Source organism: Ciconia boyciana, chromosome 2 (assembly GCF_034638445.1).
Source record: "Ciconia boyciana chromosome 2, ASM3463844v1, whole genome shotgun sequence".
Classification (NCBI taxonomy): domain Eukaryota; kingdom Metazoa; phylum Chordata; class Aves; order Ciconiiformes; family Ciconiidae; genus Ciconia; species Ciconia boyciana.
The window spans coordinates 82,770,851-82,786,323 of record NC_132935.1 but is presented as its reverse complement, the minus strand read 5'-3'; the positions used below and the strand labels follow the sequence as shown (position 1 = coordinate 82,786,323).

General features: G+C 38.7%; 1 protein-coding gene across 4 annotated transcripts in view; it reads right to left on the bottom strand.

The window, feature by feature from the left end:
* The window catches only part of FBXL7 (F-box and leucine rich repeat protein 7), a 190,647-nt gene that overhangs the window by 135,086 nt on the left and 40,088 nt on the right, over positions 1-15,473 (bottom strand). For 2 of the 4 annotated variants that reach the window (XM_072853118.1, XM_072853120.1), the window contains exons 2-3: positions 9,598-9,687; positions 821-953 (exon numbers count right to left, since the gene is read on the bottom strand). In XM_072853118.1, the coding sequence (XP_072709219.1) occupies positions 821-953; positions 9,598-9,615 (151 nt within the window). In that variant the 5' untranslated portion in view covers positions 9,616-9,687. Of the gene's footprint in view, positions 1-820; positions 954-2,317; positions 2,513-9,597; positions 9,688-15,473 lie in introns of those variants that run through there. The other 2 variants (XM_072853122.1, XM_072853121.1) reach the window with 2 other exon arrangements.

The window sequence follows — 15,473 nt, the reverse complement described above, 5'->3', positions numbered from 1 at the left end:
GTGCTGTAAAATTTCACCCTCAGTTATACAAGATGGAAATGGACTTTATGTTAGGGAAAACCAAAAAGCACTATAGATTAGATTAGACACTGGTACAAACTGAAATTTCACTATCATAAGTCTGATAATAATTTACAATGGAGATTTATGATATATCCAAGTCATTGCAAGCAGCATGACAGGTTACAGTCATCAAGTAAAGCCATCAAGCTTCTTCCTACTCATGCATTCACATCTGTAAGGCAGCATAATCATATCACAGGTAGGCTACTTGCCTATGAGAAGTCTCCATACTTCACTTTGTTGAAGGGTAACTCAAACTAGCTGATCTGAATTGACTACCAAATCTCACAAACAAGCATTTACAATGCACCCCTAAAGAAAACCTGCCCACCTTCTGGCAAGAGACACAAGAGGCCAGAGGAGGTGAGTAGAAATCTCCTAGCTCAGTAGGGCCGATAGGCTGCTATGGGCACTTGTTTCTTGTATCAAGAAAAAAAAAAAAATCTTTTATTTAAACCATTAAAATAGAATTTATACTTTGAGGTTGAAGAGATACAAACTCCTGATCCATCATCACAGTTCAAGATGAAAACTAGCCTTAAGTATGAAAGGAAATATCACAATGGACAGTTGCTGAACAGGCACAACACAAGTTATATGCTGGTGTGTCTGATTAAGGCTAGAGGAATATGTAGACTGCTAATCATCAGATTATACTCATGCCCATAACTTCTGCTTATACTTCCAGCCTAGCCTACCGTAACTGCCTAAACCAATGATGATCCAGCAGTCAGAATTAAAAGGATAAAAGAATTACCATTATCCATTCTTGAATTGCCATTTTCATCAGCCAATCTCAGTACATACTTCTCAAGAGAAATCAGAGGAATGCTGGCAGAAACAAGGACAGGCCAAACTTCAGTAACTTGAGGAAAACACAGCAGCAGGTACTATGGTACAATAGCCAGAAGAGAAGAACAGAATGAGTCAGCAACTCTAAGCTGTTATTTCTCAAGCATGCTGCTAGTTTTGGCACTGTTGGCAGTATCATTCTTAAAAATTATACAGTCATTTGACAAGCTGACATAAAAAGACAAGATACAGGAAAATAAGGCAGGATATTTTGTGCAATAAATTTAAACTACAGCATCTGAACAGGGATCGTCAAGTTAAAGGCAAAAACTTGCTGTTCCAATTTTATTTCATTATTTCAATCAAGTACTGGAATTGATCTGGAGAAACTTGCTAGTGTCAGTTCATAAATTCTGGAAAATGGATAAGCCTGACATATTTAAATATGCATTATCAGGTTGTATATATTCTTCAAGCAGTCTTGGGAGACAGTCTAGCATTCAAGAAAGATGGGTTTTAGACTAGCAAATGTTGGGCAATCATCAGATACTTCAAGATGACTCTTCACTTTTCAGAGAAGGAAACTACTTCAAGTGGCTAGCATTGGCAATAACAAACAAAGAACAGTTTAGTGTCAGAACCTCCCTATGATAACACTGTTCAAGTAGTTTGGTACAGCATTTTACAGAAAGAATCACATTTGGGATCTTGGATTCCTTAAAATCAGATTTACAGGTAATTGAATAAACCGTAATCACTCCTACCAAGCATCAGACCTTACTTTGGAAAAGCTAATGCCAGGTTTTTAAATTGGGATCATTTCTCTAACTATACTGTAAGTACATTTGCTCTGGTAGGTCTCACATTTCAGGCAGCAGATCAAGTAAGACTGCAGTTTTATGTACCTTTCCAATTTGTTCCTAGTATTGTTTGGGCAAGTTTTAAACATTTGGCTATAACATTTCAGTACAAATTAGCCAGAATAACGCAAGGTTTCAATTTGCAGCTTTAACCTTGCCAATGTCCCAACTACTTTTGCCTTGTATTTGAACTCTGATTTAAATGCCGATTGCAATGGTATTGTTACAATTAGCAGAACAGCTTTGCAGGAACACTGCCTATTAGATAGCAAAAGCATAACAAGATGTGGTTAAACACAAAAAATAGTGCCTAAGAACAACCTCTATACTACTCTGTACCTCTACATACTGCTTAAGGTGATTATATTTGTGTATGCATTCAGATATGTTGGTTAAAGGAACTTAAATAGTGAGCTCCATTTATTCTGCCAAAGTGTTTATAGTTTTGGATTTATTAACTGTCACGCCTCCCACCCCCCTCTTATTCTTCCCCAGTTTTTTGGCTGCAAATGATTCTGTTTTGGCACATTGAGTAATGCAACATTTCACTTTCTAGAAAACTCCACTGCTAGAAAAGTAACACAAAACCCTAGGAAACTTACCTGGTCTCCAGTTTCACTACCAACTCAAAACAGCCACAGTTCACTCAAAGCCAACTGAATCTCAGCCCAGTTCCAAGTAAGCAGGGGCAAATTCAGGCATTCATATCAAATTCAGACTTGGTTTGGTGCACAGAAAGTCTGCTTAGACAGCACTTCAACAGTAGAACCAAAAGCGCAAATTCCCAGTAAGAGACACTGCAAAGACATGAGGACGGAGATAAACAGGGAGAGAACTGCCATCAAAAGAATGAGGAATTACATATATGCTTGCATGCATCCAGAAAGAACATATATATATATATATTCATTTCTGATACAGGGTTAGTAAGCTTCTGAAGTTAAAGAGAAAATGAAAGGAAAAATATTAAATAACTAAACTGGGGAAAGATTTCTTAACAGGTATCAGACATGGGAAGGGATCAAAAGAGCTCTTTCTGCCAAAAGGATCGTCAAGAAAAACTGGGCAGAAAACAGTGTCTCTTTTCAGCAACAGCCTTTTGCCACAACACTTTATTAGCTCAATGTCCTGAGAGGATACACAAGTGACTCAAAAGCTTCAATGGAACTTTGTAGTATATTAAACATAGCTAGCTACCTACCTTAGGTGAACCATAATACACAGAAGGGCTGCCTATTTGCAAACTGTCTCTGAGATTTTTAGCTCCCTCTGAAATAAGATCAGGATTGCACTCACCTGAATCTCAGTCTGAGCTGATTCTCTATCAGGAACCATTTTAAATACCAAGAGCATTCAGTAGCAAGGGACCCATTCCACCTTTCCAAATTTTTCGTAGTGTCCCTCATTGTGCACAATGCAAGGACCCCTCCTCTTAAATTCATTGAATAAATTAAGAATTACTCAGAGATCTAAAAGACACCCAGCCTTTCGAAAGAATGTGATTATGAAGCCAAGAGAAATTAACAGCATGACATCCTCCCTGAAAATATCCTATAATGTGTACTTTGTTCCCTCACTTGTAAGGTGAAATGAAAGGCACACAACCCAAATAAATCTTTCTGTGTTCAATAAATGTCACTTAATATATTCCCATGTAGAGCAGTGATAAATGTTTTCTGATATAGAGCTTGAACTTTTCTGGAAAAGAAGTTTTTCTATATAGAGAGCCAAGATATCACTAATTTTCTATACCTCTCAGTATGAAAGCCAGGGACAAATGTGTCTATCATTCTGAGACACAGAAAATAAGAGTGCAAAACGACTGCTTTGAGAGATTTCACATATCGATAAAGCTCAAGTTGTCTTTCCACAGTTCATACAAAAAAATGTTTCAAAAGTAGCTGCTTGTTCCATTGTTCACTGTAGTCTTCTAAAATGACTTTAATATCTTAAGTGTAAAAGTAAGAATGGTATGGCTGAACACTCTCTTTTCCTACTTTCCTCAATTAGATATTAATTACACATTAATTCACTTACAGTTTGTAGAATAAAGTGATGCAGTAGTAGTCAAATTGCAGTGGTTTCGAAAGTCACTTGAAAGTAATTTTCTTAAGAAATTATTAGAAGAGTACAGCAAATGCATGAAGGACTTTTACTACAGGAATAGAGGCTAACTTCTCTTAGAAATAAAGTATAAATCCAGCTTAGCTACTTGAGTAACTGGTACTGCTATAATTAAAGAAAACTTGAGTCAATACCTGTACTTCTATATTCAGAATAGTAGAAGTCCTACTGAGAGCTCCTAAATTCATAAAACTTGCCACCAGCTGTAACTCTCAGCTCCAGGTTTTTTGTTTTGGATTTTTTTTTTTTTTTTGGGGGGGGTGGTTTTGGGGGAATTGGGGAGGGTGTTGTTTGTTTGGGTTTTGTCTGGTTTTTGGTGGGGGGGTTGGTTTGGTTTTGTTTGTTTTTGGTTTGTTGTGTTGGTTTGGTTTTTGTTTGGTGTTTTCTGGGGTTTTTGTTGTTGTTGTTTTGGTTTTTTACTTTTTGGTTTTTTTCAAGGACTTCAGCAGAATGAAGACCAGTACTAAGAGAGGGCTAGTTCCTCATTCACAGCCATCCTTTTCTCTGGAACTTATCACATGCCAGGGGAAGATAACGGACAGCAGAAATTCCATAGCATAGACCAGGACTCAATGATATATCATACACTTCAAGAAGCTTCAATGGCAGGGACCCACCATAAGAGGATGCTGAGGACCACAGCAACACAGCCTGATCAACCTTAGCCAGGTATTGTCTTGCACAGGATATAAAGTAACAGTCTTACATGAGTAATTAAAGCATTTCATATTTGCAAAATGCTACATTTTCACATAGTTACTCCCAAACATGGTTTAATAGAGGGAACGGTTCCTAATGAATGTAATTATTACAGCCAGGCTATAGGGCCTGCTTCTCCCAGAATCATAGAATCATTTAGGTTGGAAAAGACCCTTAATCAAGATCATTAAGTCCAACCATTAACCTAACACTACCAAGTCCACCAGAACCACTAAAAAGCCCAAATAAAACAGAAAGGAGGATACAACTATGAGAATGAGGAACTTTTCTAGTACACACCTAAACTTCAAGAGAAATATCTCTTCTGTTGAGATGCATACAAACAGGTACTGTCAAAACAAATGCGTTTGATCTCCACACTAAACATACATTGCAGCGGTAATGGGTGAAAAGCTCTGTTCTCTTAATTCATCTGTTTTCCAAACACAGTCTTTTTTTAAGTATATTTAAGGTACATGAGCATCATATGAGGAAGCCAGACTCTAGAATTCTGAGTACTGCACAAGGAAAAACAAAGTTAAATACTTACTTTTTGAAGGTCCCTAAAAGTCAACATCACTAAAAGTCTATATAATTTTAACTTCTGCAGAATACAGCAGCTGACTTCACTGTATTTCCGCAAAATTCAAAATATAAACATTTAACAGCATATATTCAGAGGTATTTCAGCACTGAATCCCTCTGCTAAAAGTTTTTTGCTTCAGGCTTAATCCTTCAATTTGATTTTATAGAAACTGAGAAATAAATTAGAACTCATACATGGAGCTCATACATGAGCTCTCAATTTAAAGCTGCTTCCGGATTACCACTTAACAGCCATATACATGAAGTGCAAACAGTGTTGATTTTTTTATTTGAAAAAACAGTCAAGTTAATATGAAGCATCCAGCCTGGACACAACATTCCATGCTCTGCAGGTAGGTGTTAGAAGAAAGCTCCCTGGTCAAGGTAAGCCCATACAAAAACATTCAGTCTAATCTTCTAAATCAAGTTTTAGACAATAATGTTCCAGCTGAGACTGTGTCTAGCAAATTGCATTTAAATGGCCCACAAAAATCCATTTAGTCTTTCACTTGCCAGAAGAGCAACGGGGGGTAGCAAAAACTCATGCGTTCTCAAGTTTCTAACTGTAATTGATTGATGGGGTAAAGAATTGCAGACAATGTCTGAGAATGGAAAAGTAGTAAAAGGCAGTGTATATTCAAAGTTAAAGAAAATTGTATCCTCAGAAGAGGAGACAGTGTGGAGGCATCAGTGTGCATGCACACCCACAGTCTACCATGCTTCCTTCTGAGCCAAGCCATAGCCAAACAAACAGTCCCTACAGCATACTCTGTGATTTACAGAGAGAACCAGACATCTATTTTTTGCTAGCTGCCCTTCACTGAAGTACAGAAAGTGAAAGCTCCAATGAGAGCAACTGGACTTCAGTTTCTGCACCTGTACAGCCTCACCTTTGCAACTCTCTCAAGTGCATCACTGGTATCTCAAGTTTGAATTTAGGAAGTTGCATGGTCTGCCAGCTACCATCTGCATTCCTCTACACAACAGAAACAGGGCAGTAGTTACCTCTCCAATGCATCACTGAGTGAAGCTGGTTTGGCTAAGGATACTAACACACACTGTCCTTCACTGGTAGAGGATGTGCAGTTCACCCAGGGACATTTAACAGCATGACAAGCATTTTATCTCTTTGAAATATAAAATACCCTTACACAACTCTATAGATGCTCATAATCCACAGTGTGAGGGAGGGTACCATATTTTGTCCATAACTGCATCTCCCATTCCCATCAAGAGATTTAACTGATATTGCCTTAACAGCATATCTAGGACTGGAACACCACATTAAGCCATTTCAAGCAGCTTGTTACCCATTTCTTGTACCCATCCTATAGAGAAACATCACAGCACTGAAACTTGACACATACAGCAGTTGCAGTAGACAAGATGAAGAGTGTGGTTCATTTGATTGTTCAAACTGATGGCAAGATAGCACCTGCTGTCAGATACTTCCTGAGATGGTTTGCTCCTTCAAGCAAGAGTCCTGCTTGACACCTTTTTGCAGTCCTTGGGAATCTCTACCTGCCTAAGAAGTACTTTACATGACTGCTTCTCTGCTGTAGAGTACCACAGAGTTTGTATAAATCAGTTACACAGATTTCCTTTCTAGTTGTTTCAAGGCATTTCACTGATTCAACTTCAGCAAGTGTTGTGTCAACTGTCTTACAGAAACAGAAGAGAAGACATGCTGTGCAGAACTGGAAAGAATTAGGTCTGTTTGCAAAGCTGGAAAGCAGAAGCCAAGAAAGGCCTTCAGCCTCGAACACAAATTCTATGCTCTTCAGAGCTGGGCACTCAGGAATTCAGCTGCCAACAGAAATTCAAGGGATGCAAAGAAGCTGTCTGCAACTTGTTCAATTAAGATCATTTCACATGTCAATGAAGGTGAAGAAAGGTTCACCTGCAATCTTTCATAGTCCTTCCTACTCCATACGTAGGATGCATAAGTCTCACCACACACAACACGTGGCTCATTCACAGGACAGCATACAGTGCTATGAATTTACAGTACAGGGCTAAAGCAAAGGGCAGAATTGGAGCTTTCTGTCCCTGTGATAAACCAGTCTCATGGTGAAAAGCAAGATACATTTAGCAGTCTCTGGGGTGGGCAGGTACTACTGTATCATGGCAAGCAAATACTAGAGCATGGAGTGCTATAAAGGTAAATTTAACTAACAGTTACAAAATGTTATGTAAACACCCCAATGAAAAGACATAACTGCCACTGCTTGTACAGTATCTAGCACAATCATGCTCCTGTTCTTAGCTGGTCCGTAAACACTACTCTAACTGAACAGTATAAAAGCATTCAGTCTTGTAAGCACAGAACTCTACTCATCTTGCAGAAGGTACGAGTCTTTCTGTTCAGCTGAATCCTCCTACAGCATGAGTCTACTGTACATGGGGAAAGAGGCAGCATTAGTAAAAATATCTAGACACACACCAGTTGATAAACGTGCCTTCCAGTAACTGCACTGGTTTCAACAGTCCCTGTTTTTCCCCAACACCACTTCCATGTCTCTGCTCTCACTTGCCTTCATGGAACTCTTATGCTCCCTGGTTATGACATTCAAAATATCTGCCAGATTATACAGCAATCTACATTAAGGCAATTTATATTAAACTGATCCACATTAGTAACTGCTCAGCAGAAAAACTTGGTAGGAAAGTAGTAGCAGCACAGGCTGAGGAAGAGACTACTTCTGCTGTTGTCAAAGTAAGCATTTGTCAAATCACACTCTTCTAGGGCACAGAAAAACTAGGCTCACATCTGAAATTGCCTCCAAGTATAGAATACACAACTCCACTGCTCTGAACTCTTTCTGAATCTGCACGAGAACTCATAAAAACATATCTTTACTACAGCATCTGCTGGCCTGCCTTTAAGCCTCCCTCACTAATGAATTAATCAGCTGCAAACCAGTGGTGAAGATTTCAGGGTCAACATTGGTATTCACTGGCTCTACGATGGGATAGATTAAGAACGTAAATCTTAGAGATTAGTAAAGGATTATTTTGCATTATCTGATTTGAAAATAAGGAAAAAAAACATGCTTTAGCGACTGAAGGAAAACAGAAATTTAAAGCAATTGTTAAGTACTGACTTCAGAGTTTCCACTATTCTTTTGTGGTTTCTTCCCCCCCCACATACCCCGGCTGTCATACGGAAAAGTTGAAGTGCTTTTATACATTTCCTAAATTTATTTTGTGTCTTGGCAATTCACGTCCTTCAGGTACCTCAAAACTTTTGAATCTAAGGCTTAGAGAAACGAAGTCTATTATTCAACTTAACTTTATTTATCATGTATTCATTTATTGTTAAATTTATTGCCAAGACTAAAAAGCAGAGCTTTTAAACCAGTATCTCTCATGATTCAGAGGTGCCAGATCTTCATTCTTGATATGGGATTATGCATGCCTAACAATAAACTCTTGTGATTTATATGGTCATTTATTACTTACATGAAGTGCTTTTACTGTACAGATTCTACAGACATAGTCAGACTTGCCAAACTAGAACTATTCAAAGTCTATGATTTCTTTTAACCATAAGAAATAAAGCCAGACTGAAAGCAATCAGAGCTTGTAACTTAATTTGTAATGACAGACGTGTAAGAAATCAGAATTATTTGATGATTACCAAGTACAACCAACTTATTATGACAGAGTTGAACAGAAATGCTAGTTAAGGCATATAAATTTATCATTTAAAAAAAATCCTTTCAGCTTACATCATTAAACTACATATAGATTTAATGATTTCCTCTCAGCCCTCGAAGACACTCTTGTAAAAACTAGGGCCAATATACTTTCATTTAACAGAGCACACACCTACTCGCATATAAGAAGGCGGCAGGAAAGGATCAGCATTTCTCTGTTCATTGGCCAGTTAGTACAACTTTGTATTAATACTGACACATAAAGCATCTCCTTCCCATAGACATTAAAAAAAAAATCTTGTCCCAGATGATCCCATACTCCAGTAACTGCAGGTGAGATGTGTTGATCTAATTACATCTTGTCAGCTCTTCATGTCCATAGCTACACTTTTGAAAACTTGGCACAAACAACTCACATTTTCATGGTGTTCGAGGTATGAAGATAAGAGGCTGAGATTTAATCTAGAACATATGCCAAAAAGCTTCCATTAAGTATATTCTTCAAAAATAAATTTAAAATCAGATCGCATCAAATCTGAAGTATAAAATCCTTTGCTGAAAAAGTAACATGCAAAATTACTCAAAACCCTCTATATTTTTGTTCTGCAGAAGAATCTTAAATCCCTTGTCACAAGCTTAAATCAGAAACTGCAGCAGGTAGGAGTGAAAACCGCATACAGGAAGACCTGTTTTTTAATTTCTAGTACACTGATGGTACTGTACACAGAAGGAACGAGGAGGAGGGGTTCCTTTTCTGCAAATAGCTAGGATTATGTTGGGGGGCCTGACCTGGCTAATGAGTACCAGCTGCCTACCTTCACTGGTAGCTGCATTCTTCTGGGCTTTGGTGGGTGTGTGATCTGTACTTGAACTCACGTCGGATGAGATGCTTGAGCTGCCCTTGCCTGCAAAGGGAGAAAGAGAGGGTGGGAGGGAGAGAGAACAAACAAACATGAGTATCAACAGCGAAATAGAAAGACCTTCCATATCAGAACCTGGAACAATTCCAGGAAGCTTTAAACTAAGTTTAAAGCAGCTGATGTTCATTTTGTACACACTGGGGTAGGAGTTAACTGCATTATAACTTAAAACATGACCAACTTTACGTGTACTAAGGCTGCAATCAACCTCCTGTGTCACAGGGACTCTCATTGCGTATTTGCTAAGCTCCACTGTAAATGAAAAGTTTGTGATTAACAGCATTAGGAGAACTTTCATGATCAGTTTTCTCATTCAAATACCTCTAACACAGGTCAGGACAAATGGACACTGATCCTCATCAGCATGAATGGTTAAATTCAAAATGTGTTAAATGAGTTTAGATTTCTGTTTTATGTGTTCACATCATGTATTCAAGTCACTTGGTCATGTGAAAATGAAAGCGAGGTATCTGCTGTCTCCTCCTACACCATGCTCACTGCTTGATGTAATGCACCATTTTAAAACTAACTTCTACAGTTGCTGTTCTTCACTTTTCATTTTTTAACTGTAAATCTGAACCAATAGATGTTTCTTCTCTTATTTTCCTTCTCAAGAGTTTTTCCTGCATTTCCTACATCAATGCCCCCCAGACCTATTTTTGGGATGTTAAACCAGGTTTCTAAGTTACCAACAGAAGAAATCCAAATACAAATTAAAAATTAACTCAAATAGATACCAGAGAACAGCAGAGGGGGCTAAAACAGTTTTATCTTTGTTTACCTGTGAGCATCTAAGAATGAGTCATTTCTCTTTTCCTTCACTCACTCTATTCAATCTCAGTAACTACTAACAGAGAATACACTCTGCTCCGCAGCAGGAACCAGACCAACCACCCAATCAGCAATACGTGAGATAATTCTAGAGAGGAAAGGTAATGAACACTGTTACATTTTAAGAAGTTATCTATCCCCACAAACACTGTATCAGTGAAGCCTTTAAAAGCTATGTTAGTTTTTGAACCAAAATTAGGCTGTATGCAGAAAGCTAGCTGACACCATGTTTCTGTCACTTGAATAAACCTACAATCACAGGAATGTTAGCAAGAGACTTTTCTGATCTGTTATTTCAATCAAGCATTCCTTGGGGTTCTGGGTTACAGTATGCCTGGTTTTCATAACATTTAGATGTAAGGAGGAGGTCTGTTTTTTAAAGGTGCCACAACAGAACAAGGATTTAAGTTTTAATGGGAAACGACTGGAGAATGTGCAAACGTAAGTTGCTTCACAACCAAGGTACTGCCACTTAATCCGTCTGCCAGCCCTAGAGAATCATTCTCCACATAAAGTTGCTTAATTTAACATGCTCAGATTTGAGAGATGATTGTGGAGTGAAAAAATATTAAAAAGGCCAGAAGGAAGTAAAAAATAAATGGCTAAGGCTAGTAGTTTGGTGGGGTGAAGAGAAAAAAAAAAATATATATTTTTTCAGTGATTCACTAACTGCTCTTTACATTCCTTTAAAAAGTTAACCAAACCTAAGAAGCAGTGCCTCTAGAATATCGCTTCAATTGTTCTCAAACTGTGACATGAGTTGGAGTAATAGACTGTGGTCTTTATAGAAATGACTGCCCCAAAATAGCTCTCCAGCTAAAGCAACTAGGGTTGTGGTAGAAAAAAGGCAGATAAGAAGAGAAGGATAAATGTAAGATGCTCTTTCCCAGGAAGAGGCCAGAGAACCTGGAACACCTGCAAAAAAAAAAATCATTAATGACAAGAAAAGTATTTAGATGGTATTGCCACTACCAGCACTTTCTCATGTACCAAGCACTGCAACTGCAGAGGCAGAAAACAAAACTTCCAAGGAGTATCAGCACTCCTTAACAGATTAATAGAAAGAAAAAAAATGGCCAAAACAAAAAAAGACCAACTGGAAAAAATGATTTCCTCAAAACAAATAAACAGGATTTCCTCTAAAAAAATAAAAAAACTTTTTGGAGAAAAGGAAGTCAGTGATACCAAACAACAGCAGAGTTGCTAGCTGGTTATCTGTGGCATAGGTTGTTTTCACAAAGTGAATGCTTCCTGTGGCTACATACCTCCCCCATTTACATCAATAATATTTCTATTTACACCACATACAAGCAAGCCTCCAAGAGCACAACAGAAATATTTTACCCACTGTAGGGTGCTGATTTCCAGTACATCCAATAGCAACATATTATTTACAATTGCACACTTCTGTAGAAACTGTGAAATGCCAGTTATAAGTCTAGATATTTACCATTTAAATCTACTTGAACTTTAAAATACTTTAACTCCTTGTGAGAAGTTAACACCAGAAATTAAGAATAAAAGAATCCATAGTGGTTACTGCTTTGGTTGGATACCGGTTCTTCCTGCAATTACACTTTCAATATTTTATGATACTGTTCGAGTCTTCTCTTACTGTATACAGCCCCAAACAAGCCTTCTTCGTCACTGTCTACTCTGAAACTCTCCATTCAGCTGGGGAGGAGGCAGGAGATACTTTCAGGTAAATTTACAATGTGTTTTAAATAGACTAGCAGACACTACATCTATTATTTTAGTGCAAAACCAAGCCATTCACTTCTAATAGGCTAGATTTGGCTACTGCAGACTCATGTACACATGCAACAGCTAACACATAAGAGTATCTAAGCATTCTCCAAACAACTTGGGTTTGATAATGGGACAGAGTGCACCCTCAGCAAGTTCCCAGATGATACAAAACGTGAAGGAATGGTTGATACACCAAGAGGTTGCTGCCATTCAGAGGGACCTCATCAGGCTGAGAAAAATGGGCTGATGAAACCTCAGGAAGTTAGTTGAGCAGAAGGAAATGCCACGTCCTGCATCTGGGGAGGAATAACCCCATGCACCAGTGCATGCTGAGGACTGACCAGCTGGAAAGTGTCTTGACAGAGAAAGACCTGGCAATCCAGGTGGACATCAAGTTCAACATGAGCCAGCGATCGGCCCCTGTGGCAAAAAAGGCCAAAAGCACCATGGGCTGCATTAGGAGGAATGTAGCCAGCAGGCTGAGGGGGGTGATCCTTCCCCACCTCTGCTCAGTACTGGCAAGACACATCTGGAGTGCTGGGCCCAGTTCTGGGCTCCCCACTACAGGATAGGTAGGGACATACTGAAGAGATTCCAGGGAAGGGCCATAAAGATGGACTGGAGCATATCCCCTAAGAGGAAAGGCTGAGAGAGCTGGGACTGCTCAGCCTGAAGAAGAGAAGGCTCGGAGGGATCTTACCAATGTATATAAATACCTGAAGGAAGGGTGTGAAGAAGAGGGAGCCACCAGGCTCTTTTCAGCAGTGCCCACTGACAGGACAAGAGGCAATAGGCACAAATCAAAATATAACAAGTTACATTTAAACATAAGATTTATTTACTTATTTATGTTACTGTGATGATGGTCAAACACTGGAACAGGTTGCACAGAGAGGCTGTGGAGTCTCCATCCTTGGAGATACTCAAAACCCAAATGGTCATGGCCATGAGCAGCCTGTTTTAGTTGACCCTGCTTTAAGCACTGAGGTTGGACCAGATGATCCAGAGGTCCTTTCCCACTTCAACGATTCCATAATTTTATAATTCAGGTACCTCTGTGAGGACAGTGTTTTGTAGACCAGTAAGCTGTGTTAATCATCCCATGATTTCAGCGCTTCTATGAAAAATTCATTATACAAATGCCTTTCCAATGGACTACACCAGTTTTTACCACATCTTCATTTTTTACCTTTAATAGTAGCCACTTAATAGTACAGTACTAGATTTTACTACACAACTCACTACAAACTTATGTATCCAACAAATACATACCCAAAATAGGTGCAAAAATAGCTCCCAAAGATGAGATGTTGCCTTTTTTTCCTTAGACAGCTTATCTTAATCAAGCTCTTTAAGAAAGATCTGCAGGCAGCTGCACTAGTAATGAACAACAGCAAAAGTAGTAGCCACCTTCTATGATCCTTAACATACACAAAGTTGAACACCCAAAACTAAACAGACATGAAAGGAAGTAGGTCTATCAGCCAGGGTTCATTCTCTGAAAACCACATAAAGAAGGGTCTGTAACAACAGGGAGCATTTCAATAAAAATGTCTTAAGCAGAAGTTCCATATTAGAGGAGACACCATCTAGTCCTCAAGTCAGAAGATACCTGACTCAACTGAGAAGCCTTTTGCCATGCTGTAGTTGGTGCCCACATACTACTTTCAGGAAGCATGTTGCAAGGCAAAGGAAAGAGGCAAATTATGATTTAGAATATGGGACTGGTGCTGTCAAACGTTCAGCAAGTAGCATGACTTCCCAGGTCTCACACTCACCTGAGCTCATCTGAGGCAGGGTTCTTCTGCAGTGCTTTTCTCAGGGCATTATCTGCCTAATATGCCATGTACATTCAAAGACTGCCAATTTCCCTGATGCCAAAGGAAAACTTGATGTGTAGCATAACACTGGTCTTCAGAGATCAGTTCATCTCCCCAATTTAAAAAGTGCACTGAGAAAGTCATAGCAAGTAAATATAACCTGACAGGAGTTCTAACACAATGACAACTAGAAGGATCAAACAGACAGCAATATTGCAAAGACTACAAAAGTAATGACTGTATTTGATCCTCTGCTTAAACAAATTAAGGGCCTGCCAAATGTTTCCCTAGCATGACTTGCAACTGTCTAGAGTTTCCTTCAAACATTCAACAGTTTATTTCGAAGCCAGAAGTTGCAATCCAAAAGAAAGCAAACTGCACTACGGTAGTAGGTAGATATGGTGGAAGAAAACAATCTTCCTACAATAAATTATAATTCACACCAGGAGTGAAGGTAGCATGGACTTCACCACACCTGAAAAGAATCACACAGCTACACAGTTGCAATTCAAATCATGTCTCTGGCCTGATTCTGAAGAAGCAAGAGGATGGATATTTTTTTCCATATACTAGTGCCAAAGCCTTACGATAGTCACAGGAACAAGATTCCAGCCATCTAACCTAGTATGCTATTTCCTACACATTTTATTTTGATCCTGCTGGAAAGAAAATTAGAATAAGGCAAGCATGTAACAGATACTTCCCCTGAACACTGTCTCTGCCTCCAGCTCTTTGTAGCCCAAGGAATTTTTTTAGTCATAGATGTCTTTGTACTCAGTAGTCCTGTAGCCCTATTCAATCTACCAGGTCTCTTTTTGAGTCATGACTATTAAAATAACGTGTTTATCACAGATGGCTATACTGACTAAAAGATTAGGTAGGCTTGTTTTAGAAAAGTGTTTGCATCTTCAGTTTTGCTATCAGAACATAATAAATAGCTATATTAATAAAAGAGATGCTACGGACTATCCAATGAAACATTATTAGAAGGGTGTGCATGGAACTGGGTGGTCTTACTCTGTATTTCAATATTGCTGCAAAAAAGCAATAGCTTTTCCCAGCTGCTTGTATAGCTCGTCATAATCTTTTTTTCAAAAGCATACTTATTAGAGCAGTATTTCTCCAAACACCTCTATCAATGTATTTCAGGCTGTCAAAAACTTGCAGGACAGAAGTAAGACTAAACACACACAAGGCATCTTAAGACAAATGGAAGCATTTGATAAACACCGGAAAGGAAACAGCATGAACTGGTGAAAAGCGAACTTTAGATTCTGCCAGTCACACTCACTGCTGAGAAGTGTCAAAAACATCACAAGTCAGTCAGGATAGAAGCAATGCAATTTAAAAACTTACCCAGGAAAGTACAGT